Source organism: Anser cygnoides, chromosome 12, assembly GCF_040182565.1.
Source record: "Anser cygnoides isolate HZ-2024a breed goose chromosome 12, Taihu_goose_T2T_genome, whole genome shotgun sequence".
NCBI lineage: Eukaryota > Metazoa > Chordata > Aves > Anseriformes > Anatidae > Anser > Anser cygnoides.
In genome coordinates, this window is record NC_089884.1 from 16,532,061 (window position 1) to 16,559,832 (window position 27,772).

The 27,772-nt window shown below is 36.1% G+C and overlaps 1 protein-coding gene across 14 annotated transcripts in view; it reads right to left on the reverse strand.

The window, feature by feature from the left end:
- Positions 1-475: 475 nt before the first annotated feature.
- The window catches only part of CHD9 (chromodomain helicase DNA binding protein 9), a 94,328-nt gene continuing 67,031 nt past the window's right edge, over positions 476-27,772 (reverse strand). For 7 of the 14 annotated variants that reach the window (XM_067004598.1, XM_067004590.1, XM_048075303.2 and 4 more), the window contains 23 exons: positions 26,784-26,979; positions 25,963-26,130; positions 25,221-25,400; positions 23,618-23,728; positions 22,714-22,910; positions 21,224-21,423; positions 20,566-20,725; positions 19,544-19,633; positions 18,508-18,611; positions 18,279-18,396; positions 17,567-17,624; positions 17,211-17,253; positions 16,840-17,059; positions 16,509-16,711; positions 15,328-16,236; positions 13,246-13,409; positions 12,096-12,368; positions 11,107-11,275; positions 10,129-10,268; positions 9,418-9,639; positions 8,519-8,647; positions 6,162-6,266; positions 476-3,935 (listed from right to left, as the gene is read on the reverse strand). In XM_067004598.1, the coding sequence (XP_066860699.1) occupies positions 3,072-3,935; positions 6,162-6,266; positions 8,519-8,647; positions 9,418-9,639; positions 10,129-10,268; positions 11,107-11,275; positions 12,096-12,368; positions 13,246-13,409; positions 15,328-16,236; positions 16,509-16,711; positions 16,840-17,059; positions 17,211-17,253; positions 17,567-17,624; positions 18,279-18,396; positions 18,508-18,611; positions 19,544-19,633; positions 20,566-20,725; positions 21,224-21,423; positions 22,714-22,910; positions 23,618-23,728; positions 25,221-25,400; positions 25,963-26,130; positions 26,784-26,979 (5,023 nt within the window). In that variant the 3' untranslated portion in view covers positions 476-3,071. Of the gene's footprint in view, positions 3,936-6,161; positions 6,267-8,518; positions 8,648-9,417; positions 9,640-10,128; positions 10,269-11,106; positions 11,276-11,986; positions 12,072-12,095; positions 12,369-13,245; positions 13,410-15,327; positions 16,237-16,508; positions 16,712-16,839; positions 17,060-17,210; positions 17,254-17,566; positions 17,625-18,278; positions 18,397-18,507; positions 18,612-19,543; positions 19,634-20,565; positions 20,726-21,223; positions 21,424-22,713; positions 22,911-23,617; positions 23,729-25,220; positions 25,401-25,962; positions 26,131-26,783; positions 26,980-27,772 lie in introns of those variants that run through there. The other 7 variants (XM_067004593.1, XM_048075301.2, XM_067004594.1 and 4 more) reach the window with 6 other exon arrangements.

The following is a 27,772-nucleotide window of genomic DNA, read 5'->3' on the forward strand; positions in this document are numbered from 1 at the left end:
AGTGTCTGTACTCTGTAGGAAAAAAATGAAAAATAGTTAAGTGCTGTGTACAAAATTAAAAGATTCAGTAAACACATAAAAGAGTAATGCAGGGTTTTGAAAAGCAAGATTCAAAAAGATAGTCCACTCCCAACACGCTTACCCAGGAACATTAGATGCGTCCTCATTTCTAACCAGAACCTAGACTATGTATTCCTTCCACAGCAACTCAAGGGCTGGAACAGCAGCTCATTTTGTTTGTAAGACAACAGAATTATAGGAAATTGATTCATACCAATTCCCAGAAAAATTATACAAAAGTAAAATATTTGTGTCTGTTGAAATAAAAACACATCCTATGCTTGATTTTACTTTTAAGGTCTAAAGAGTAATTTCAGTTTAGTCCGTAACGCTGAGACTTACCTTTTGCTGCTCTGAGATGCACGTTTAATCGTTACACAGCATTATTTTCATATATTGAGGCTGACATCATGGGTAGTCAAAGAATATGTTTAATAAAAAATAATTAAACTTCCATTTGCTCTATAGAACATCATAGAAAGTAATTCAATAAATTACAAATGACTTTTTAAGACGCTTGTTCAACTACAGAAAGCAAATTCAGACTACACAGAACACAACTGGCAAATATTGCAAATGTCCAAAAGAAAAACTGGACTAAGACTTGGATCATGAAGCCTGAAACAAGGGATAGAAATACAAGGCAATAACAGCTAAGGTTCTTTTAGTAACTACCAACACACACTTTATCATCACCTTGGATATCCTTTTAATTTTAACTTCAGTATTAGTGTAATTCTACTGAGGTTTCCTTATAACCCTTAACTTTATACAACCGTATTTGCATATAGTCTAGCTGATAGTGGGACATTTTTCCCCTTCTGGTTCAAACTGATTAAAAATAAACCCAATACATTATGTTCAAGTCTGTACCAGCCTTTCATTACTTGAAACTGTAATTGCCTTATTACATAGAAAGAATCACTAGAATGGTAACCAAACACTTGAGCATAATTAGGAAAATACTTTATTTCATAAATCTGATATAAATTAGGTTTTAGCCACAAGATTTAGGATTTCTTTTGTGGGGTAAGGGTGGGAAGTGATGGTATCGTTGACATAATCCATCAGCAAACTAAGTTAATAACTGTTTGTAGAACTTTGGCTATTTCATAGATGCATCCTAGTTAAATAAAAGTGCTATATTACAAAGGGCAAAATATTAAATATGCAATACTTTTTTCTTTCCTTTTTTTTTTTTCCATGATGAATTGCTACCCCCTTCTCTTGGCAGTTTTTAATTTTCACTATTGCTAAGACACTGCATGAAGGGCCAAAAATCAGAATACTATTTGGGAAAATATGTAACCAGCACAATCCAAATGGTACTTGTATAGCTGTGTAATTACATGTAATACTGCTTCTAATCATGGGGTTATTTTGCACATAGAAACTTATATTTCATTGGTAAAGTTCTCGGTAAAAAAAAAACAACACAGTTGTTTTACTGTACAAGCAAGCAACAGAACTATATCAAAATATACAGTTTTTGTTTTTATTTTTAAATTTATCCCTTTGTAAAGCTTTTTCAATGACTTCTACTAGTACCTGTATCTATTTTCTCTTAACACTTGCCTTTTCTTGGACTGCAAATGATGTAACAAAGGTCAATTGAAATCTCAGTCACTTCAGATCTTCTGTAAATGTGAATCTGGGCCTTTACTGTGTCAGTGTAATAGCAGCTTAAGAAGGAGGAAGGATCAGATCACACATCAAATATTAGACAGATTTGATATAGTAAAGGGTTCTAAGGTTTTGGACTTCCAACAGATGCTTTATGCCCTGTTACTGTTGTTTCTAGGAATAATTTATCTTCCTTACTATTCAAAGTGCTTTTTCTTTAGTGGGTAACTCAGCATAACATATGAAGTGATATCCCAATAATGGTTTGGGGTAATATTTAATATTTAGTCAGATTTAAATCTGCAGAGAAGTTTAAACTCAAAAGGAGTTCAAAACTATCTATACTTTATTTACCATTATTAACTGGTAACTCCAGGAGGTTTTATGACATAAAACACAAATAGAAATCTACACAAACAAAGCAAACAAACAATTTTTACATGAAGTATGCAGTGTTGAAAGGTCTTTTCAGTGGCACTTTATGACAGTTTGCCTCTTCTGAGTCTTGGGGAAACTACTCCTCATTTGGGGAGTTTTAATTCTGCAGAGGGAGCCCAAAACTTTGCAAGGTGTAAACTAAATAGATCTATATGGTGCCAGGTAGCATGAGATAAGACAGTTTTTGTTATTATTTCCCCCTTACTGCTGTCACAGAACAGTTGTAATGACAGGGGGAAAAAAAACACCAACAGTCATATCTCAGCTCAGATTTTAACATGATATACAGGATGTCTTTAGAAAACAAAACAAAACCTGAAAACAAGTAATAGAAACCAATGTAAACTTCCTAAACTAACTCAGCTGAGGTAACAGGTAGCCAGTTTAATTGGCTGATTGGGAAAAATTTATCTTTTTAAACACACTTGTACCTGAATTGGAAACAGCAGTGCATCACAACACTAGAGCATTTTCATGTAATTAAAGCAATGGATGGTGATGTAGATTCTACAGCTTTCATGACATTCATTAGCTGCCCAAATTATTGCTGAGTTTTGATCTGTAAATTATAAGTGTCAAGGAGGCTGTAAAACTATATTCAAATTAAATCAATAATATGCATAAAGTATTCTGTGTTCACTGCAAATATATTAAATATACAGCTCTTACTTGAGCATTATTTTCATAAAATTAACCCCCCAACAAAATTATAATGCCTTTTGTTGTAATTTTACACCATTGTGTATTTGATAGTACGTACAAGTTCAGAAACTTATGAACTTCAAGAAATATTACATGCAAAACGTCTCTGAAAGCAGTTTGCACTTCTAAACAAATACTGAAATGTTCGGTCAGTAAATCATTGATGCACTCAACACTGGGTTATTTACAATGAAATAATTAAAGAATAAATTCAAAATCAGTTCATAATTTAAGTGCAGAGTCTGGGGTCAGTCTTCATCACTAGAATCTGAATCCTCAGATGAAGACGATGTACTATCAGATCCAGATGAAGCATCTGCTTTCTCTGAACCCTCATCTGTGCTGTTTTCGTTGTGAGAGCTTGGCTCTGTTCCCCCTTTGTCTTCCTGATCTCTAACCCTAGAATTTTCCTCCTTTTCTTCTGTGGGCTTGGCTGAGCCTGTGTCATTACTTTCACTGTTTTGTACATCAAAAATATTAGACTGAGACAAAGCTGGGATATGAAGATTAAGGCCTGGAGTGAGAAGCATCCCTGGATAAAGTATGTTGGACAAAAGTAATGGGTTAAGAGAGAGAGGATTGGCAGCTGCAGCAGCAGAGGATGTCGAAGGAGAGCTCGAAACAGAGTTTTCACCACCAGTATCTGTATTTTGGTCTTCTGTCCTTTCTTTCTTTATATCTGCCTCTTTTGAATCGTTTCCCTTTTTATCCTCTGAAATAGATTCCGTAGACTTGGTTAGAAGTCCTCCCATGCCCAGCAGGTTTGGTAATCCAGCCATCCCTGACAGCAGCATGGGGAACATGGCGGCCATGTTCTTGGCATCTCCTCCAGTAGTTAAGCCAGCTGGCATTCCCATTAGTCCCGCCGTTACTTGCAGCGACTGCAGGTTTTGCAGGTTTTGTTGTAAGGCCTGAAGACTAGGCAGATCCACTCCTGGAAGCAATCCGTTAGCTAGCAGAGGGTTAACCGACACGCTTGCAGCAGTGGCAGCGGCTGCAGCTGCTGTTGCCTTAGCAATCTCACTTTTCGGGCGCCTTCCCCTCCGACTGACTTCTTCCCGCACAACAGGCCCAGTGAGAATACGGTCAAACATAACTTCTGGGAGAAATCCCTGCGAGAGACATTGTGTATCATCAGTGTTTTGATAGCATAAAGATGCAAAAGTAAAACAAAGCAAACAGAAAACAAAAACCCCACAAGCATACAGTAACGGTGTCGAAGATGATTCCAGTATGTCAGCACAGCAGCTCGATCTCTTGCCCACTCACTGGAATTTATGGTGGCTTTGTGCTATCACATCTCAAACATCTCAAGTACCATTTCTACAGTCAGGTCTAAGCAGGTGTCTTCTCAGACCCATTGCTAACTCGTCTTCAGAAGTTTGTTTGCACATCAACCCAAATACAGCTAATTAGAGGAGCACTCTTATTTCAAGATCTAAAACATAACACTGCTTTGCAATATTATCACATTCTAATCACTTAGTTTGATACTGCTTAATTAAAAAAATCAGTTTAAGGTTAAATATAGACATGTGACTGCACACAGACCAATCTCCAAGTCCTTTTTATTGTTGCCAGTGTCTGTTTAATGTCTATATATTTCATCTTATCCATAAACTTAAGAATAAAGACTCTCATTCAATTCTACTAAAATGGAACTCAGACCACTTTTTTTTAAGGTTTGCATACTATTTGCTTCACCTCTGCAAGCCCTCCTACCTAATGATGGAAGAACTACTATGTGTGCTAATGTTCTCTTTGAAATGCATTGTTCTGAAAATTTCTCTTTAAAATGGCAACCATATGATCAATTATTAATCATCTCCATAATAAAACAGCTTTTTTTTTTCCCCCAGAAAATTTCTCTAATTTAAACTAGTCTACTACATCTAGAGGAATTCAGAACTCACACTGTTCTTCCGTCCTGTGGCACAGTATGAAATTCTAAAAGTAATTCTGCTGTTACTTATATCTATATTTGTTGCAATCTAATCCTCTCTCTAGATACATTTTTTCTACCACCATGTCCCCACAAGGGTACTGGACAAACAGGTATTTAAGACTTTTTCACGGAAAGACTAGTCTTTATCTTCAAGGCAAACACGCAGTGAACTCAGAACCATATGGCATACTTGAATCCATGGCACTTACAAGGGAAGAGAGATCAGCTATTTAATAGTTCCCATAATGAGAATTCATACCTGTTGTTTCATTGGAAACAGACAAAGTAAGTCTATGGAAAAACTTTCTTGTTTGAAATTTAACTAAATGCAAACCTCAAACAAAACCTCTGAAATTTCTGGTGTGTTCGTTTTTAATAAATCAGAGTTTTTATTATTGCTACATAAACATGTATTATTTCTTCTCTAGCAGTTTTTTCATACTGGTCCCTAATGATTGAAAACAAAGCTGTTTAACCATGGAATCATTCTCAGAGATTTGTTTCTATATCTATGGTTGCAAGGCATGTAACGTATCAGTCAGGTGCACAGTTATTTGATGGATGTAAACATGTACAAATCCTGTCTACAAATGCATGTAGTTCTGTAAGCTTTTTATTAGCCATGGTCTAAACGCAACACAGTGTATGTATACAAATATGCATGGAAGCACACACATGCCTGCAAATGTGAGGACACACACTTAGATGCACCCCTTTGAAGCATCTAGGAAAAAGCTACTCACTAAATCTTGCTACTAGCAAGAAACTTAGTGAGGATTACCAGGGAAGGTACTATTTTTACCCCTAACTTGGTTGATAATCCATACAGAAGGAATGCACAGGCAAACTCTTAAGTTGTTGTGCAAACCTATTCCTAACAATATAATAACATACTAACATTGGTCCCTCCACTGGAATTTCAACATTAGTTTCCAGCTAAAAATAAAACCTTTAAGTCAGAAATCCTAAGTAGTACAAAATATTTTTATTAATACTTGATTTACATTTTGATTGGTGATATTGACCTCTTAAAACTAAAAGTAAGTTGGCTAAAAAGTAAATATTTAAAATCATACTTATCGTTCTGACTCTAAGGGTAAGAAACTGTTCTGTGGGCTAGTACCTTTTTTAAAGCCTTCAAGGCAACGTTTATGAGATGAAGTAGTCACAGCATTATAGCACCTTCAACCAAATCTCTAATTTGGGGTTGCCAGTTACTGTCCCTTCTCTTCCGCCTACTCACAGCTGTGCCAGCAAACCACTTTAGGGAACCGAGCTGGCTGAAAAAAAGCTAACACTGACTCATATTCCAAATTTAATACAATTTAGTACCAGAAATGAAAACCTTGCCTTCCCCCCCATGTCACAGATATCTCATTTTGCAAATACTCACAGACTGTTTTACAACATCTCCCCACTCAGGAGCCACTCCATACTCTGGATTTTCTTTCAAGAACCTGCACAAATCCTTCAGAGGGGGAGCAAATGCACCCCCCACCTGAGAAACAGAACAGAGAAGTTAGTGAATATTTCTCTTCTGATAAGAAAAAAAGGCAACAACCATAACTGACACTGTTTCATTTTTGTCTTTCATATACTAACACACATATAGTCTTACAATTATCACTAAGTATAGCATAGCGTTTAATTGATTTCTGTTGGTATATGTGAGATACTCCTGACTTGTTCTCAACCTAAGCCCTAACTCCTCTATTACACTCATATGCCACAACTTCAGTATCTAACATTCATACTATGTTAAACATCAAGAAATTTAGACATGTAACGAATCAAAGAGCAACAGTATGAATAGAAAATAGTGACCAAGTGATACCAAGTTTGTAGCTATAATCTCATTTGTTCACCTTTTCATCTATTCACTAAATCACTCTTATCTCAGTCAGCTTCTAAAATACTTCCACTGGGAGGCTCTGTTTCTCTTGTGACATTCTTGTATTTTTTTCCGCGCAAAGGTCACTTTTGAGTTAAGACTGCTAGACAGCATGCCGTAATAAAATCATATAAGCAAGGAAGTAAGCTTTCAAATTAACCAGAAGTATTACTCAGATCCATATTATTTTATGATTCTGTTTTATGATCCAGAAAGAAAGAAGAAATGGCTGAAAGAGGGAAAAGAACTGCAGCATCTATTCAGCTTTGTCTATAAACTTCAGCTTAAATTCACATTTCCTAGGCTACTACTTATGGTCCTCCCACCCCATGGTACTAAATACGTAATTAAGAAAAGAAAATGAGACAATAGTTTGGAGAGTTCAGTGATGCAAAGAAGTTGGTGGCAGGTTATAACTGGGGAAACAGAGTAATAAGGTAACAGAGGAAGACTGTCTCAACTTGGGTGTGGAAATATAAGAAAAAAGCCATCATGAAAGCATAGGCTCTTACAGCAAGCAAAGACCAAATCCCTCATTTGTCAGTCATCAACTTTGAAGATTCCTCAGGGCACGACTTACTATAGAGAAGTGTTTTTCACTAAACTAGCAACCATAGATGTTCCTCTTCAGAATAGCTATCCCAATGCATGGAAGAGATTAAAGACTCAAGCTCCGCCTCACTTTCCTCTACAGATGCACAAAGCTTCTGACCTTAATGGCAGCATTAAAAAATAATAATAATAAAAAAACTGCTTTCCTTGCAACTACTCTCTAACAGAAACTGGCAGCATCACAAGAGAAAATGCTCCAGAAGGTGTTGCAATCAACACCTCGAAGACTCTCCCTGGATTGCTGCTTTAGTACTACATTGACTCTCAAAGACACCATCCCAAGTATCTAAATTCATTCCATAAATAACAGGCATGTTCTATATGCTTTTCTTGAGTATGGCCTTTTTGCCTTCCCCAAAGCACATTCAAATGCATTACATCTTTTGAACTTTGACCATATATTCATATATCTGAAAACTTGTATTCAGCAACTGGCTTCCCATCTTCCACTGTTCAGATTTTAGACCAAAAAACCCAACAACCACTACTTTTGATCCCCTGATCATAACCTAGCAATTTGATGTACAATGCATATATACTGGTGACCCATAAAGGCTGAATGGCAGAGATAACAACAAAAATAAAGAAAAAATGCAAAATGATCCAGTACACAGGATTTAAGCAACACCAATGGACAAGATCCTATGAGAGATGCAGTACCAATCTACTTTTAATCTTTTGAAAAGTAATCATGTAAAAATGAGATGGCATGCCCAGAATTTAGCATTTCTGAGAATGCTGCTATTTGATTAGAACATACAAAGAATTACACTAAAAAAGATGTCAAATTTAAAAACAGGTCCTTTTTAAAAGCATTGTCTTTGCTGCTAGTCTTCAAGTAAATTAAGATTACATAGAGACTAAGAACTTTCCCTGAAAAAAGTTTCTGTAACAAGTCCAACAGTTAAACTGAAATAGTGAGGTACAACGAGTCATTTTTACAAACAGAACAAAAGATTTCAGTGGCCATGCCTCTGTGTTAGTCAATGGCACAAATACTGCAATATATCGAGTGTTCAATTCACTCTCAACATTAACCACAAGGTAAATTTCTAGCAGTATCTTGTATGTTTTCATGGTCATAAAATGCTTACTAGAAGATTGTGATCAACGTTCTTGTTCTGCGCCAAACCCCTAGCAGAAAACCTTTAATTTGTACATCGAGTTACACTTGATAAAATACTAGACTTCATTTCAGATAACTTTTCATTTGGGGAACATACGAATGAGAACAGCAATATGAATACCTTTCTTGCATTTCTTCTATTTATGAGCTGAACACGTTCTTCACCAGTCAAACTATTAACATCCAGTTTATTAGGGTTTCGACAACGATGTCTTTTTTGTTTGGGCCTCCCATCATGCAGCTGTGTCCTCTATTATAAAGAAATTACAAAGCCAATTATGTTTCTGACATAACTGTTTAAAAAAATGGTAAAAATTAGTTTCAGAAACATGTTAACAACAGTATTCATTTACAAATCACAACTATGTAATGAGAAGACCAGGAAACAGCTTCTACCCATTGTTTTTTGATATTTTTTCAGTTTTCAGTGTTTTAACTAGCACAGATGCTGTTTCTTTTTGTATTATAACATCTTTCTGAAGAAATAAGGCTGTTATTCAAGATGTCATAAATAAGACTTCATGCATTCTGTGCAACATTAACAAATCTGAATTCAGAAGTAACTTGAGAAAAATCATGCCCACATAAAGATCACTACCATACCCCTGTAACATAGATAGAGGGCACATCCCACAGTAAAGTCTAACCCCTCTTGCACATCACTAACTATGCTGCTACATGTTTTCTGCTCCCATAATTTCTCATATTACCATGATATTGATTAGCTCATTAGGTTTCTTATCTTAGATAATTTTTTAAATCCTATGTACAACTATACAAGGATTAAATCTCTTTGTTTAGTATTACTTTTCTTAGCAATTATATTTGGAAGGAAGGGAAATAAATGAAAGGCTTGTAGAGCTCAAATGTATAAGAAAAAACAGACATTCTCTTTCCTAAACAACAAAAAAGAACAAAGAAAGAAAGAGTAATTCCATGAAACATGCAATACCAATTGAAATGTATTTTATGAGAAATGTTTTGTTGTTTCGCTGAGGTAGAGCTGAAAGGAATACTCACAGGAATACAAGCTCCTAAATCTTCAACGTAGCCAGGATGTTCTTTCAGCCACCTTTCTAAATCTTTTCTTTTGGGGGCATCATCACCTGCAAGCCTTGTTCCATCTTTTAGGTTAATAACAGGAACTGGACTCTCTGCATCAAGCACGCCTTGTGACTGTGTGTAGGTGAGTGCTGGGTTTATTCCTGCAGCAACTTGGCAGGAGTTAATACCTGGATTAACCTGGAGAAATTCAAAACATTTGACTAGTTCTCCATAGAAAGCAAACCATCACGATTATTTCATGTATGATACAATGAAGGCTGCAGTCCTGCAGACCATTACGCACAAACTCAAGGACTTGGGGAGACTAATTAGGTGCATAAAGATAAGCTCCCTTTAAATCCCTGTAAGATCAGGTGCCGTAACACGTGAACATGTGTAACATCAGAAGGTGTTGCTAAGACAAATATCAAGTTTTTAATAATACACTGGTAGTTACAGCTTATCAAAACTAGACTCTTAAAAAATTACTGATATTGTAATGTTTCTAATATTTTAGTGAAACTCCACCAGTTCTTATTTGTGTAGTTATATGCATCCAGTGAACAGTTTCAGAAAAAAACAGCCAAGTAATTAATTTTTCACTGAATGTTGACAACCAGTTACACTCAGGTAAGGAATTAACAGTAATCTAGGCCTTATTTTGGATACAGAATGGAGTTTACTTACATGGTTAGGCTGCTTATTTCTATTTATAAAGAGGACATCAACTCCTTCCACATTCTTCCTTCTTCCTCTTCTCTTTTTGACTGCAGGCTGACTGTCAACTATCACTCCATTGGCGCTGGCTGTTAAGTGACTGGAAGTACCTAATGAAATTACACAGCAAAATTAATGTCGATGCTTAAATTGTTTATAACAAGAAATACTTCAGAATTAAAAGAAAAAAAAGGAAATAAAATTGAAGTTGTGCTAGTGCAGATAATTTCTACATGTAATATATCTAGCAGAAAATGAAAGCTAAGAATGGTATTTTCGAAGGAGATGTTTTAATATGCATAAGCATGCATTCAATTACAGCCATTTCATCAGAATCTGGCCTAACGCAAGCACCCAATTCCATACTACAAATATTTTAATCCAAATTTTAACTGCTAAATTCAAATGCTTTTTAAATTAGCCATGTACACTTACTGTTACGAAAATAAGCTATGAGTTTCTGGCTGTAAGCCACAAACCTTTTTTTAGACTACTGTCTTCCACTGTTTCATTACATGAGACACAGGCAAGAATACGAAGAGTGCAAAGACAACACAGGCGTAAGTGTAGAACTCTTCATCTTTACTTCCAAACTAGCCCTAATAAGCTGTAATTTAAACTCATTATTTACAGTGGAGACTGATGAGCTTTATAATTACTAAGATCTTCTTGTGGGGGTGTTTAAAATGCAAGATGGCATCCTTCTAATAAATGAATTCTACAATAACTGACACTGTGAGAGTACTCATGGTCCAATATCCTAACTCAGGTACCCAGATTCCCTAACACACTGCACAGAATTCCCCTAAATGGCAGTTTAGAGCAAATAACACTGCCAACATCTCTCTCCACTGCCTATACACATGGAGTGTAACAAAAGAACACAGAAGAAAAGACTTATTACTAATCCTCATGTCCTCCGACATTTTAGGAATTCACAGTATATACCCGATTCAGGAAGTGATTTGGGGAAGTTGACGAGGCTGGTTTCTGAAGCGTTCTGGAGTTCACGTAGCCGAGCCAGGTATTGCTGCTGTCCCAATGCACCTTCCTCGCTTTCAAATGGCCTTTTCTGAGACAGTCCCTGCTTCTGAAAAGTCAATTTCAAACCACCTTCCTGTTAAATAAATCCCAGGGTTAGAAGAGTCTCTTCTGAAGCAGAACGACTACTTCATAATCCTTCATAATCAGGATTTTTGTTGTATGAGTTTCAGTTTGTATGAGAATACAAACAGCTACTCCAGAGGAGTTGAAGAAGAACAAAAAACTTATATTAGACCTTAAAATTAGTCTTGATTCTCCTCCATGTAAAGGAAACTGACTGGAAATTTCATGGAATTGCCTCTAAGAATATAAATTATATAACATCCTTATATAACATCCTAATTGAAAAATCTAGACACTAAACAGCTGCCTACCTGATCTTGTCCTAAACAAGTGACAAATCCAATTGCAAGAGAAAAGTTTCGTATATTTTTTACATGCTACCAACGGGTCACAGAACATAGGTAAGAAAAATGTTTGAAGCTTCTTGCCTACTTTTTAACTTGAAAACGTACCTGTAACTCTCTAAAAGGCCATGAAAAAAAAACTATTTGCTGAATAGGATATGCTGAAATGTTCAAAAAAGCCAAACAGAAATACCATTTATTATTAACCCAGTTTTTAAGGAAATGCATAAAACAGGCTGTCTGAAGAAGCAATATAACAGCAAAATTTAAATTCAAAGAGGGAAATAATGGTGATTCCCCTCCAGAGTTTTATGAAAATTAAAACCAACAATGAAAAAAACCCAAAAACCTCAGAAGAAGCAGACCCAAATACCCACAAACAAGTGTGTGAAGGAAGTGAGAATAAGAGCAGGCAGCCACTTGCAGGTAAAGCATGCCGCACACCGCAATCGCAATCAGGTCCTAGGGCAATAAAAATAAACATACGTCATTGATTTTCACTGTAAACTCCTTTTCTCGTACATGCTTCTTCACCTTTGACATCTGTGGTGACTGATCATATTCTTCTTTAACACCTGCAAGAGGGGGTGTTGGTGCACTGGGCTCACTGTAATCTGCAGCTGCACCCGGACTATCCAGAAGCTTGGTTGTGTAGAAAGATGCCACCGTATTGCTGTCATAGTTCCTTCTTGCTGAAGGCCATTTACCTTTCAACACTGTTTGACAAATACTATCGAGCCGGTTAATCATAACTCGATCCTGAAAAACAGAGAAAGTATTTTTATAAGTGTAATGCTTAGTGACACTGCATACATTACATTTATGTAGTATGTAACAAACTACTCTGTGAACTTCCTAACTATGAATCAAATCACATGGATCTTCTCTCTGACTATTGAAAAACAGCTAAAAAAGCACGTAATGCTCAAATGAAAAAATATGTTGTGGAAGACTGGAAAGCAAACAATCAACCACAGAATTTAACTTAGTTATGTCAGTCATAGAAATTTGGATGCAACTGAAAAGCTTAAAACTATTCAGTACTTATTTCAAAGAAGATGAATTTACAGTCCGTTAGTACTATTATCTTTCCAATGTATACTGGACTATTTCAACATACAGAATCACACAGTAAAAATTCTAACATGAGAGCTGTATTAGATCACTGCCTCACCTAGTCTATACTTCAGCACAACTTCAGAATTTTACCAGGATTTTACAATGTAGCGGAAGGTGCCTGATATCCCTAAATAAAATAGTTTCTAACATGTAGCATAAATGATTTCTTGCTCTACTTCACTCTTGACATACTTTTGAACTACTCTGAAGAGTACAATCGCTGACTTAAAATTCCAATACCTGATCATTTATCTCATGTACATCCAACATACGCTTTCTTTCAAATTTTGCTTGCCACATGAATGTTCTCTCACGTACAGATACAGCTTTACAACTGATGCATAAACTGCTTAACTGCAGTTTTACTATAATTTACCCTGAAGTCAATTGTCGTCCCCCCCCCCCTCCCCCCCCCGAGGTCTTCTGTGATGTGGTGTTAGCATATTTAGTTGAATACTAATGTCACAGCCCACCTTCCCGTATAACCTTGATTTTCAAAGTAGTACGATAAACTTGCCTTTGGCCAATAGGATGCTGCCAACATGTAGCCACCTTGTAGGAGGTAACTGGAATTTGGTGTCCCATTGTTCATCTGGAAACTGTCTTGCGTCTCATCTTGCGTTGTACTCAGAGAAGCTACACTTTCTTCATCATATGCTTTTATATGAGCGGTTCCTTCTGCTAAATAAAACCACTAAAATCACTTGATGTTGTAAGTTAAAAAAACAGGCTCACTGTAAAAGGCTCAGGTAAACAACACAAGATGTTCAAAGTAAGTCCAAACTCAAAATTATACTGAAGAATTAATTTGCGAGTTTTTTCAGTGTGACTGATGACCCTTTTCTAGGCATGTAAATTCCATATATTTCTGTTAATTATTTGAGAGCTTAACATGTCGAACTTGAGATATTTGAAAATGGGCATGCTACAGGGTAAGCTGATAGGAAGTCCTTGTTTACTTTAAAATTAGTACTTCGTTTACAGGTAAACATATTAAAATACAGAATTAGATTGAAAAGAAAGGTGTCTACTACCAGAGTGTGGCATATCTATTGGGAAACTACTTTTAAAACTGCCATTTCATTTACTAGATGGAACATTGGATGTTCTAATTTACTCATATTGAAAATGCACCTCTGCATAAGTAACTTTTAGGTGTGTCCCCTAACTTTCTTATATTTCTCTCTTCATCTTTATTTTACTTTTGCTTCTGTCTCACAATACAAGTTTCACTATGTCACAGGGAAACAGTCAAACTGGAAAAAACGTGCTGCCTAACAAGGTAAATACTACGTCAGCAAAAAGAGCAGGATAATTCTACTGAACTCGTATCGGTCCTTAGCAATAGCTATGTATTCAGTGACCTGATATTATTTTACTCTCTCAAAATATGTTTCAAGTATGGAAAGTACACCAAAGGTTCCGCCATACAATATATGACGCAAAAACTGGGCCTAAAACTGAAAGCACAGATGAATTTCAGAGAAGCTTTCCAGCATTTGCCAATCTCTTCAATACCAAGTTACAGTAAAATAGCCACAGAAAGGAAGGCTGACTGATTTATAAGATTTTGCACATCTGAGGATGGCACAATTACTTGCATAAACAGACCGAGCTGGCAGAAAGCAAGGCTAATATTTTGACTTGTAGCACATGTTATGGTATCCACCATCTAGAACTGAAGATCGAAGTCATGTAAGCTTTCCTTTTCTCTCACTTTTTCTATTTTTTTCATACAGCTGTTTCCTTTGAACATGTCCTCCCACTGCTACACGGAGCAGCATCTTAATCATTTTGCCTAAGAGGCATTTAACTTGCCCACTTTTCCCAGTAAATTAACCCTAAGGTTTCTATCTGTCATTTTCACAGACAACAGGATCCATCTGATTAAATATTTCCTTTTGAGGTATCGGGAAAAAAGTCAGCTTATTTAGTCATGCTGTAATGCCACTGCTTAACTTCACTCTCTTCACTTTTCTACTACCATTTATTATCACAGAGCAGAGAAATATTTCCACATTCTGAGTCTGAACAAGGCAAAAGTCGAGTATAGGTCAGAGTATCTAAAAGTAAGGAATGTTTCAAATAATGATTGGTTGGCTTAGTGCACATTTTAAATCACTTCACTGATCAGAGGCTTTTGTTTTTTACTTTGAACCTTCCAGAAGCGTCTCAATGGGTTCTTTGGTCCTATACTCTATAATCACTGCAGTTTTGAAGTATGTATTTAGGTGTTTGAAATTTTTCAGCACAAGTACACTGCTAGGCCACCTCTAGCTTTCAAGAAAAAGCAGCTTACAACACAAACTTGTACAGAAGAACACTTGTAGATTTCCTGAAAGCACAGTGAGGAAGCTACACATACAGGAAAGCAAGACTGGAGAAGAAAAAAAAGCAAAACCAACTGCCTCACCCAAAGCACTGATAAAAAGCAAAGCAAAAGCTCTCTTCTTGAAATTCTTTCGACTCACTTCAAATCAAGCAAAACTGTTTACGTTTACTTTTCTGGGATTCAGTAACCTTTTTTGGACATTCTTCCATTAGGAATAAATTCGTTCAATTTAAAAATTGTGGTTCAGAAATAAGACTACCAACATACCACGTTTTTGTGCCTCCTCTTCATCACTATCACTCTCTTCAGACGATGATGATGACGACGATGAGGAGGAGGAGGATGAAGATGATGAGGATGAAGATGCTGAAGAACAAGATGAAGATGAAGAAGAGCTAGAGCCTGATCGAGAGTGTGAACAAGATGAGGAAGACGAAGAGGATGACGAAGATGACCTGGAAGAACAGGATGATCTATCTGAGTCAGAGTCTGAGTCAGAGCTAGAGTCAGATCCCCTTTTGCTGACTCTCTGTTTTTTGGAAGCTGGGTTTGGAGTTAGAGGCTCTGTCCTTGCTGACACCATGCGCCTGTCTGTTTCAGTCTTCACACTAGGTCTGTGGTCTGTATTTTGTACTGGTGTGCCGTTTTTTGGACTCAGAGGTTCAGATTTCATTATCATCTGGGTCTCCTCTGTAGACATAGATTCCTCTCCAGAAGACTGAGCATCCTCTTTCAGATTTTCATTTTTAACTTTTGCATCCTCGAGAGCATTCACTTTAGCGTCTGGAAATCTTGACTGCGGTGTAAGAGGAGAAGCAGCTAATGCCATCTGGTACTGATGCAAGAGCGGAGTAGAAGTCCTTGAGAGCGCCACTTTGTTCTGACTATAGTTCCTCTGGGCAGACATAAATGACAGTTCAGGATCACGAAGGATATGATAATCTGTCCTGCTAACTCCATGTTTAGCAGCTCCAATAAGCAAATCCCTGTCGTGAGTCCCACACTCCCACCAGACAGGTAAGTCTGGGTTTGGCTGACATAGCTTTAGTCGCTCAAACAGCTGGGGGTGTCTAAGGGCCTGTTCTCGCACCTTCCTTAGGAGCTCAATGCGATACAAAGTCCGGGAAGCACGCTCCTCTGTAATTGGCTGGATAAAAATGTTTGGGTCTACGAGTTCTGTTTTAAAACAAAACAAAGATGAGAATATGGCAAAAAAAACAAAACTAAACAAAAACAACCACTGCAAAGCAATACTAGAAGTAGATGGCTTCAATCAGTTATGTTCCCCCATTATAAGGTTATAATTTTACACTTCACTTAAGATCTTTACTAATTTTCTTCACCCCCATTTTTATTTCAGAACACACGAACAAGGAAGGCAATAATCAAGAAAAACACTTTAAATAAAAAGTAAAGAGAAAACTAAAGATAAAAATATATACACCCACCTTCTTTTGAGGGGAGACGACAGACCCTCCTGCACATCGACATAAAAGCATACAGGTACTTTTCTAAGCTCTCATCAGTTTTCTTATGTAGCCTAGCCATTGCTCTAAATTTGGTCCAATCAAATCGTCCCCGTTCAGGATCAAATACCACTCCAAATGTGGACACAACTCTGTAGAAATCGGCTTCTTCTCTTCTTGTCCACCTTCACCACCAAGCAAAAAAAAAAATCTGTAATTTTCTTCACTATATCATGTGGCTAGCAATTATTTCTCTCTCTATATATTTTTAAATAAGTATGCATAAACATTTGTATTTCTATAATGCACATACCTTTGCTGTCTTTCTATCTTAGCAGCCATCTTTGGGTTTAGAGCAGCTTCTTCGTATGGAGGCTGCATCATACTAGTTTGTATTGGGAATGCTGGCTGGATCTGCTGGGCCTGCCTATTTTTACTCGTTCGTTGATAAGCTGTTATTAGGCGTCGAAGACGTGTTGTTAAGGCAGACTGGGTGGGCCAATAGATTTTGTCTCCTTCCATCATTTGTCCATCTATATTAAAAGAAAATCACAGAAAAAATAAATAAATTAATTGTTGCTCGCCTCCATGGGTCTACACAAGGCAATGTCAACAAGTTTTAGTTAAGTCAGGGGAATTAAACAACCAAAAATAAGGTGCCGATTTCAAGTTCTATGTATTTACCTCCATCTGCTATTACCAAATCACCCGGAGATGAAATATCATCCTGTAGAAAAACAACAGTGAAACAAAATAAATGTATCCTTCTCCAAGGATTTAGGTAAAATGCACTTCTTGTAGACAATTTACAAATATGACGAACAAGAGTAACGTGCATTATGGACAGGCAGCTAACAAGGCACACAACAGAATTACACAGTAAATTGCTCCTGTTCCCCACCCCCAACTGCAGAGAAACATGGAGTAAGGTCTATCAATTTTGAAAAACATAGAAAAATGTAATTATTTGCTCAATAAAAAGATGGAAGTGTTACTTTCTAAGTGTGTTAAAAGTAGCTATTAATAAATGCCTGTTATACCTCTATGTCATCTTTAAACATTGCTGGTGCTGGTTTATATTCCGGATCTTCTACATCCCTGTTAAAGTTTCAACACAAAACACGTTTTAATAATATTTAGGAAGACCTTACACTCTTTCAAATCAAGCAGAACCCATTTCAATTTAGTTACATACACTGTGTTTAATTTTATATTTGAAACAAGGAAAATATTTCATAACAACTTTTGCTTGAATCCTGCCCCACTCTCCCATTTACTGCCTCACTCATATTCTTTTTGAGCAAAATTACTAATATCACTGATGAAGCAAGAGTAAAGGAAGTTCTCTCTTTCAGAAGTTATCCAGTAATACTCAAAGTGATCTACTGGTGTCACTGGTTAACTACACAAGAAAACACACCAAGGTGACCAACCTAAAATCAAGTTAAATAGTTCTGTAGTATTCAGCCTCTGAAGGCTTGTACACTTCAGCATGTAATATTTCTGAAGTAGCAACACAAGGCACAATCCTTTTAACATAAAGTTGATGTATTTCTCCCTTAACTGTGAAATCCCAGATATTTAAATTGTTTTGTCACACTTCTAACTCTGCTCAAAGTATTGTTCTTCACAACAATGACATCGAACTAGCGTAAAGCTAGTTAAGAGGAGAACAAAGTACAACACACACAAATTGAGTCTTGTTTACTTTAAGCCCTTAAAACATTCATGCTCAGTTTGAAGCACTCCTACCCATCAATATAATCATTTGCTCTCTGCTCAGCAGCAACCGCTTTATCATCTGGCTTGCCAACCCTTTCCAAGAAGCACAGTGCTGGGTCTGCTCTGATAGTGTTGTATTTTTCATAACCTATAAAAAAGTGGCACAAAGTCATCTTTTAAAGTAAACTATAAAAGAAAAGAGGTAGAAGTTGATATTGAGGGGTGGGGAAGTACATATGCAGTCATTCATATTACTCACCATGTTTAAAAACTCCAATTAGAAGGGATTTATCTGCATCTGCATCCCACCACTCAGCAGGAACTTCTGAGTGATCTGGCTCAGGGACCCAAACATCAATTTCACTACGGAGAATCACCAACAGCATCAACGTCAGTAATATTCAGAGGCAGAAGTACATTTTTAATTTGGAATTTGTACGTTATGGAAGGTTTTCAAACTTCTCTTTTCAAAGACCCACGTACCACATTCCATGTCCAACAAAACAATTCAAAGATTATTTTGAAGGTTGTAAAGATTCTTTGGATAGAAACTTTTTTTTTTAAAATGCACTTCGGTATTTAAAAGCAAGTAACAGTTAACTAATGTAGGACTATGCTGCTAAGAGGTACATAAGCTACACAATACAGTATTAAACAGCAATACAAGACAGACAGCTTGGTATTTTGTATTTGGCAGAGACCAATAACAGGGAAAGAATATGAAATCAGAAGGAGCGTACAATATTCTCTTTGAATTCTGCCAATTTCTAGCAGTTCGTGTTTACCAACCTTAGTAAAACCAAATATTACCTGCTTTTGTGTTTAATAGCATGAGATGGACTAATCCGTAAATGTTTATAACAGCTTTCTGAATCCAAATCAAAGTTTCTATTTACTGCAAATTCTTGCAGCCACGAGCTCAAGAATTCTCACACAGAAATACTTCCATAAAAGAATTAATGGAACTTGCAGCACTTAACTAAAAGTGTGCATAAAGAGGCAAGGAAAACCTGCCAATTAGAATGTCAAACATATTTCATCTTTCACTTACTTTCTCATTCTATTTGTTTTTAATAATTTCATATAGCTAGACTCCCAAATAGGAATCACGACTTCCTGTGTCAAGTAAATACAAAGTGTTTTGTTAAAATGGCAAATAAAAACATGTTTTCCTCACAACCTAAAAACAGAAATATTTGCTTGCAACATCTTTTATTTGGGTCTAAGACTTCTGAATTTTCATTTGATAAGTTTACATCTAAAATAAACAGGTGAAAACCCTCCATATAGTTCACCTGGCATCAATTCCTTCGAACACCTTTTGGAATTCATTACCAATGACTTCTTGTTTTAGGTAATACAGCATTCTTACTCGAAGCAAGACCCTAAAGAAAAAAAAGGTTAGAAACAGATATATTAGTAGTTTAAAAGCTTTCATTATTTTTTTTTGTGACATCAGAAGGTTTACAAGCCGTTTTCCTAAAACATACTTCCTTCAGTTATGAGAGGAGATAACCTCTAGTTCAAGTCACTCTGCACTTTTTTATTGCTACTGTTTCATTGCAAAATACCTTTCAAATCCTAGAGAAAGACCAGAGCCAGCAGAATACTCACTTGCTTCATAAATTGCTGCTAAGAGCAAATTTCTAATTTCCCTCTTCCTACTTGGAAGATTCCCTTAAAAAGATTCCAGCAGGCTGACGATAAACATCTTTCACATCCCTTTTCATTCCTCCTCACTTCAAATTTAGTTCATGACCTCAATGGCTTGTCCATGCTTTATCTCAATTTTTGTCTATAGTTGCCTGAAGTTTTCAAGCAGAGTATGACAAGCTTTGTTATAAAGCAGTGCTTTATCTAAAATAACCTCGTTCATCATTATGGATAAGCTTTCAACAAGCAAGCCAGCTCAGATTCTCAGAAGCTGAGAAACAATACCAGGCAAAAAAAAAAAATTTAGGAGCAACAACTGTAGCACTTTCAATTTCTTTGCTAAGCACTCCCAAGTTCTTTAGTCTTTGGCTGCTACGAGGCTCCGAAAACATGCTAGCAAGATTCTCTCTCTCTCGGGCCCCCAGCTCCGCAATGTACAAACATGCGGTTTATTTAAAAAGGATAACAAGGTTATTTTTAATATGAAATATTTATTTCACCTCACAGTACAATACAGCCCATTTGTCCTAATCAAACACACACTATGAAAACTTGTTTTTTCATAGCAACACAAGTACTTCAAAGTCTAAGACAACAAGGAATTAGAAGAAAAAGAATCTTTGCATAAGAAGTGAAAAACATTCACACTTCAACTACTGCTTACTTGTTGCAGTGGTGTTTTATGTGCTTTTTGTATCCTTCATCTTGCAACAGATGTTCTGGATTGTATTTTCGAAGCCATTCTGCTTTGTGTATGTCAAAAGTGCTAGCCTGGGTCTTCACTTTTTTTCCTTTTCTTCCTCTAGGCACAGGGGCTGATAGGCCTATATAATTTAAAACATAATACAGTAACAGCAACAGGCAGGTACAGAACCCCTGTGATATTTATAGCTACAAAATCCTATACCAGTATTGTGACCTACTAGAAAATACACCAGCCTTCCAGCTTGTGAACACAAGTTTTGTTTTGTTTGATCTGTTAGAGCATCTCTGAACTACATTTCACAAGCTAAGGACAAAGCAGGAGATGGGGACAGAGACAAGAGCACGTTGTCACCTACTTTGAAACAAAATAGGTTCTTATGAACCAAAATGAAAAGAAAGCTTAAATACAGTATCCCAACCCATTTCATTAAGCAATCAAAAAACAAAGTGAAACAGAAATGACACTTCTTTTTCCATCAGTTGAATTAAATGGAGCTTACTCCAGACACCTGTTTCAAGTAGCACACTTTCAGAGAGAATTTTTAGCTGCTTTTATCCCATTGTCACTGGCATGTGTATGCGAAGCTTTTTAACCGCAAAACCACTTCAGTCCTTACCAAGGTGATTCTGCAGCTCTCGCGTTTGCCCATCTTCTGTTGGGGTAATGAGATCCCATATAAAACTTTTTATTTTCTCATCCCCTCTGTAGTGAACAAGACAGTAGGCTAAGAGAGCTCGGCAAATTATCTCCACATCCTGTTCATTTAGCTGTCTCTTGAAGCGACCGTGTGACAAAATCTCTCTCCAGCGACCCCACCTAGTCCAAAGAGAATCACAGGTTAGCACGTAAAAGTGAAACACTCCAGCAGGTTTATTTTATAAAAAGGAATACCAAAATTTTAGAGAAATTCTACTTTTTCCTTCCATTTAAATTACTGAGTGGAAACATGAAAGTAACATTTCCAACAAGACTACCTGTTTAAAATGGTTTTAAACAAAAACTACATGTTTAGGAAAAAAAAGATCGTTTTAGGCACAAAACTCACTGGAACTCAATGATAACATGCACAGTCATTTATCTTTTCAGGTGGATGAAAAGAACACCTAAGACTTTATTTATAAAATCACAACATCTGATATAAGTATGCTTAAAATGACTGGTTAGATTTTCAGTTCCTATTCAAACCTCACGGAAGTGCAAGATGTTCTGCAATTACGAACAAGACAGTTACCAAGCCGTTCATTAGCTTATTTTAGATATTGACGTATTTAGGTTTTAAGCCTGCCTGCAGCCCTTATCATATTTCTTTTTTTTTTTTTTTTTTTTCCAGAGACTACTGGAGTGCCCATATTAGATGTGTCTACCCTTCCCTGAAGAAAGGGTTTTACCTGTTTTCTTTAATATTTCTTCAATTGCTAATTGTCAGAAAGATTTATACAGGGCACATGATTATATCAAATTTATTCATAAAATAAAATTCAAATTTTAAATAAAATCTCTCTATAAACACACCAGGTTATTGCAAGTTTAATCTAAAACTTGTATGTAGTTCATTTTAACAGATTAAACAACAAAGAAGGTAGGAATTAAAACAATAAAAGCATAATAAAGATTTAAACGAGCTCCTTTAAATGGGGGGGGGGGGATAAAGGCAAAAATGTTATGAATGCCATCAGTACATGCTTATTTCTACCTCGATAGTGCAATATGTATAAATGTCGCCATTTATGTAGCCATACCCAAAAGCCCCCAAAAGACCAAGGTAAATCTTGGTCTTGCTACAAAAGCAAAGACCTAAAACTACAGTTGTGTGATTAGGTGTATTTTACTATGCCTTAGAATTTCTGCAAAAAGTAATTCATCTTAAAATGCTTAGGATCACATCCAATAGATACATTAAGGAAGCTATATATATATAGTCTCTATGCACTATACAAACACCTATTTATTAACTGGCCAGGATCTGTACTTCACCAATATAAGTTTCCCCATAAATACAATTTAGTACATGGAAAAACAATTGCTTTTTTTCCCCTCTTTTCTCTTTTTATTTTTTTAAATTTAATTTTATTTTTTTCCTAGAACAAAGAAGGATGTATACCATACCCATAGACCAGTAAGTTTTTTTCCACCCGAAAGCACTCTGTTCTTCCATATCCATTGGAACGGTCACACGGCCTGCGGAGTTTCGGTTTATCCTCACCCTCGCTTTCCACTTCAGACAATTCAGCCAGCTCATCTTTTGTAGCACTGAAGGGCCTTGTTTGTTTTCTAATTCTTGGGGTATCAATAACCAGGCTGTTCTGCAAAAATTCAAGCAAACCATATCAGAAAAACAGCTGGAAATTTTTCTGTAAATATCTGGCTTTAGTTCAAAAAGGAACAACCTCTGTCTAAAGTCATTAATAGGTCTTTTGCAAAGACATCATGGAAAACACCTGTAAAGCACGTAAAACATTTTGCGGTATTTAAGGCAACAACAAGAAAAAAAGGGTTTCATGCAATGATGCCAGCACACTACTTAAAAGCCATACTGAACATTTCATCTGAGCTGAATACTTCGACTGACTACATATGACATATAGCCTCTATCAGTAAAAAGGCTCAATGAAACCTTTTTAAAACTGACTTCATAGGAATGTCTTTGCATGTAAAGTCACAACTTCCAGTATTGTAAAACCAGTAATTACAACTCTGTCTGCTGTTTTGCAGATTCCAGAACAGGAGTTACGGCCAAAGAAACAAGGCAATCAGAACAATTACACAGTTTCAACTTTTTCCAGGACTTGGAACAAAAAATCAAAAATGCCCAAACTCTTTTTGGGACAACAGGGAGCTAGGAAATATTAAACCTATCTGCTGGTTGATTATCCGTGCACAAAGTAACCATCACACAAACTCTGGTTCATAGATGCATTAAACAAAGAAGCACCAAAAATTTATATTGCCTCAGACTTCAAAAGCAAGCACTTACTTGGAAAAAACGATACATTATGAGAGAAATACTTACTCGGCCACTGATGGCATCTATATCTATTTCTGCTTTTTTGGCCCATTTCTGCCAAAAGTTGGGATCATCTAGTGAAATATCAGTCCTGTTTCCAGATGCAACAAAGCTAGCCTGTAAAAAAATATTATTATATCTTACCAACAGCATTCATGAGAAGTTTCTAGAGTTGAATGCCTCAGTGTGGCATTACTTTATTCCATCAAAATCTCCCAAGCAGCTGTTAAGCCTTTAGAAGTTACTAACGGTGCAAAGTAGCTCAAAATTCTCCTCCCCCTTCATTTTTTAAATTCAGACCCATAATATATCAGAAAAATCTAATGAACTTTTATGCACCATCAGGGGAGAACAACATTAAGCAGCAAGATTATTCTGCTTCCAAGTCTGAATCTAAATTACTTGAATGGAAAAAAATAGAATCGTTTGAAGAGGCTTATCAGCATTTGGGGATTTCATCTCATGCAAAAAGTACCCGCTTGAGGGAAATTTCAAAGGAGTACTTAAACTACCAACAATCAAAGCTTGAAAGCATGGAATAAGCTTTATTTCAGAAGGCCTTTTAAAAAAAATGATACACTGCTTTTTGGAAAAAAAAAAGTAAATAAAAATGAAATTTTCTAATTCTTGTGATGAAAAGAAAGTCACAATCATGTTCCATAACTGGTTTCATATTGATTCTTCTTTAGAAAGCTTTTGGTTTTTTTTTTGACTAAACTCAGAAATAAACAAGGTGTAAGAGATCCTCAATAAACGTACATTTCAAAATAATATACACATCAGTATAAAAAGTTTTCTGTTTCATGTCTTCTTTAAATGTAACAATTGCATTACTGCATTAATGAAGGACGCATGCTCCAAATTTGATTATACTGCGTGAGATTTATTTTTTTTTTAATTTACCTTAATTTATATTTGTTCAGGTTCATTTTTGCAAGTTTGGAAATTAAAGGATTCAAGCTTATTTTTTTGTTCTGCTTGTTCAATTTTCCAGCACAGGTTTTTGGATGCCACAAAATTATTGGTTTTTGCCTACACACCACAAGTCAGAAACAGAGTTTGTCCAATTTTTTTTCTACACTGTTACTCTTAAGGCCTTATATTCTTATTCTCCCCTCCCCCTTTACTCCTTTTATCTTTACTCCTAAAATATTTATGTATTATTTAACTTTTCAAACTCCAACCAAAAAAAGCTCAGGTTCAAACTATAACCTAGCTATAAATAGATCTAGAATAAGGCTAACTATCTGTAATCTTATTAAATAATTGTCTTATATGCATTTTCCCTTGTTCTGAATATGAATGAATCTATAAACTAAAGGCTTTTAATATTTTTGGTTACTGCAGCCCATTATGTCTCTCAAGTCCCAGCCTTTTTCCAAAGCTGCACACAACTTGTCTCTTTGTGTCTGGCATTTACTCAAGATGTATGTGTAAACTGGATTTTGCTATATGCATGTGCTAGTAAGTATATATAAGAACTCCAAAAACGTATCTAACATACAAACACACACAAAAGTTGTCTACTTTTATCTAAGTATAAATTTTTATAATATTCGATTAAGTTTACAGGTCTATACTATCAAAGAAAAACTTGCTGCTTCTTTACCTTGGCAAATGTGGAGCCCCTTCCTTCTGATTCAATTGTAATAGTTTTAGTACGGCGCTGCAAAATTTGATCAATGTCTTCCTCACAGAATTTAGAGCCTTCATCTTCTTCATCCATTATGGCACCATATGCACCTCTTCGAAGCAAGTCTTCGATTTCTTTTTTTGAGAGTTGTTGGATCTAAGTAAATAAAATGGGTGTTAAAAAAGCCTAGAAAAGATCCCCAAAGTTATTTTTTTCTTTCCCTTTCCAATGCTTCTGTGACCTAACGGTGCCTTGTAATTTCTGAATTTAAAATCTAGATTATTAAAGACAGAGATACATCTAGTTAACAGCTAAAGTAATTTGCTGTGTGTTTACAGTACCCACTTATACAAGTACCTGTCTCTGGTTTTGGCCAGTCTCAATACTGTGATGAATATAAGGTTTAAAAACCTACCCTTTAACACGAGATGTAAATCTCACCTTATATTGAAGTAACACATTATATTAATACAGGAAGATAAAAGGAAAACAAGAAGAAAATTTTCCCTTTGTTTAACTTTGACATTGTTTACCTTAAGAGGCACAAACTCTGATAAGTTATTACTGAAGTACCTTGTAAATTATTTCTACTATTCTTAGCTCACATCAGAAGACATAGCAGAGATGCAAACAATAGAAAAAAAGTTTAACTTCTATAATTTAAAATACTTCCCACATGACTACAAAATCAAAAGGAAAATTCAGGAAGTCTACATACACCACCAACACTGTTTTCTCTTCCGCTCATACTCTGTAAGACAGCCTTATCGAGTCCCAGTTTCAGACTTGCTCGGTCAAACATCTCTCTTTCATATGAGTTACGAGTTATCAGTCTGTAGACCTTCACTGCTTTGTTCTGACCAATCCTGTGACAACGGGCTTGAGCCTTTTGAATGAAGGGAGAACAGTAAGAATTTAGATTGATCTAGGAATAAAGTAAGATTCTTCCAATAAATTTGTTTTGCTGTAGCACAGCCTTAAAAAGAAAATATAACCTTAAGAAGAAGTCAAGTGCCTATAGTTTTTCCAAAACCAGAGTAATAAATAAAATGCAGATGAATGTGCTACTGAATGGTATTTATCTTCCAGTAGCACTAGACAAAAAAGACATGCTAACCCCAAAGTTACCTGATCTCCAGATAAAAATCCTAAAAGAAGTTGCGATTTGGGAACGTATTCAATTTCAGCATCCAATTCCTAAATTGGATTAGTTCACTGTTTTGTTATATAAATTTGTTCATTTCTATAAATTATATTTTAATGGAACAGTTCTATTTCTGTAAAGTGTGTTAATCAATATATGCAAAATCTAACCCCACTGCTGCCTCTGGTTTCATAACGTCATCAAAATCTTAAGAGATTTATAAACTCACTGACTTAGTTTTCTTGTATTGGGTATTTAATCAGTTTGAAAGAAAAAGAACCAAACCTGAACATTTAAATGTGATGCACATTAACAACAGAGATTGAACATTCTGAGGGACCAAATTTCTATCAACCAAGTTTGATGTCTTCACTCTCAATATTAAACAAGTTTACCTGCAGATCATTTTGAGGATTCCAGTCAGAATCAAAAATTATACATGTATCTGCTGCAGTCAAATTGATGCCCAAACCACCAGCTCTGGTGCATAGAAGGAACACAAAACGATCCGAATCTGGTTTGCTGAACCGGTCAATTGCAGCTTGCCTGAGGTTACCTCGTACTCGTCCGTCAATTCGTTCATATAAATATCTGGAAATTGTCACACACACACACACAGATCACTACAAGGTTTTTCACAGTTTAAATGGGGATTAGAACAAATCTGCCTGCATATTTATTCTTTACAGTGAATAAAAGTCACAGACTAACTTTGATTACCAGAAATCAGGACAGAGCACGGTAGTACTAATACACATCAGGAAGTCCTAACGGCAAATATTTTAAGAGATGCTCTTTGTCCATTAGAGCAAGTACCTGACTATACATACCTGGAAATATGCATTGTCACGACATTTAGTTGCATTAATACACACCACAAACTCAAGGCTAATGGGGGCACCTAGAAGTTTTTCCCATCCTACTCTTGGATCTCAGCCTGTGGCCACAGAAGCAAGCAGTGTACTTCTGTATTACACACCAACTTGTCTGAGCACAGGAAGGGTAACCAAGTAACCAGCACAAAGGAATACTTAGCTGTCATTCAGCAAACTGCACATCGATTCTGGCAAGACCAAGAGAAATAGAACAAAAACGACTTCACAGCACCTCTCACTATCTTTTATCAAGGCATCAATGAATCTATGACTACTTAAACTGAAAGTGGCAAAATCAGAAGCCCAAAGTAATTGCTGCTTCCGTTACCTTTGATAATTACCAAGACCCCTGTAAAACTTTGGAAATGAAATGGACCCTCTCTGTCTTGCTTAAAAAGGGAGCAAATACTTCTAAATGTACATGGAGTTAAGATGCCGAGTCTGTATCTAGTTAAAGAGCTTCACAACCATTTTTCTTCTAATCAGCCATAAAATGGGACAGCAGATAA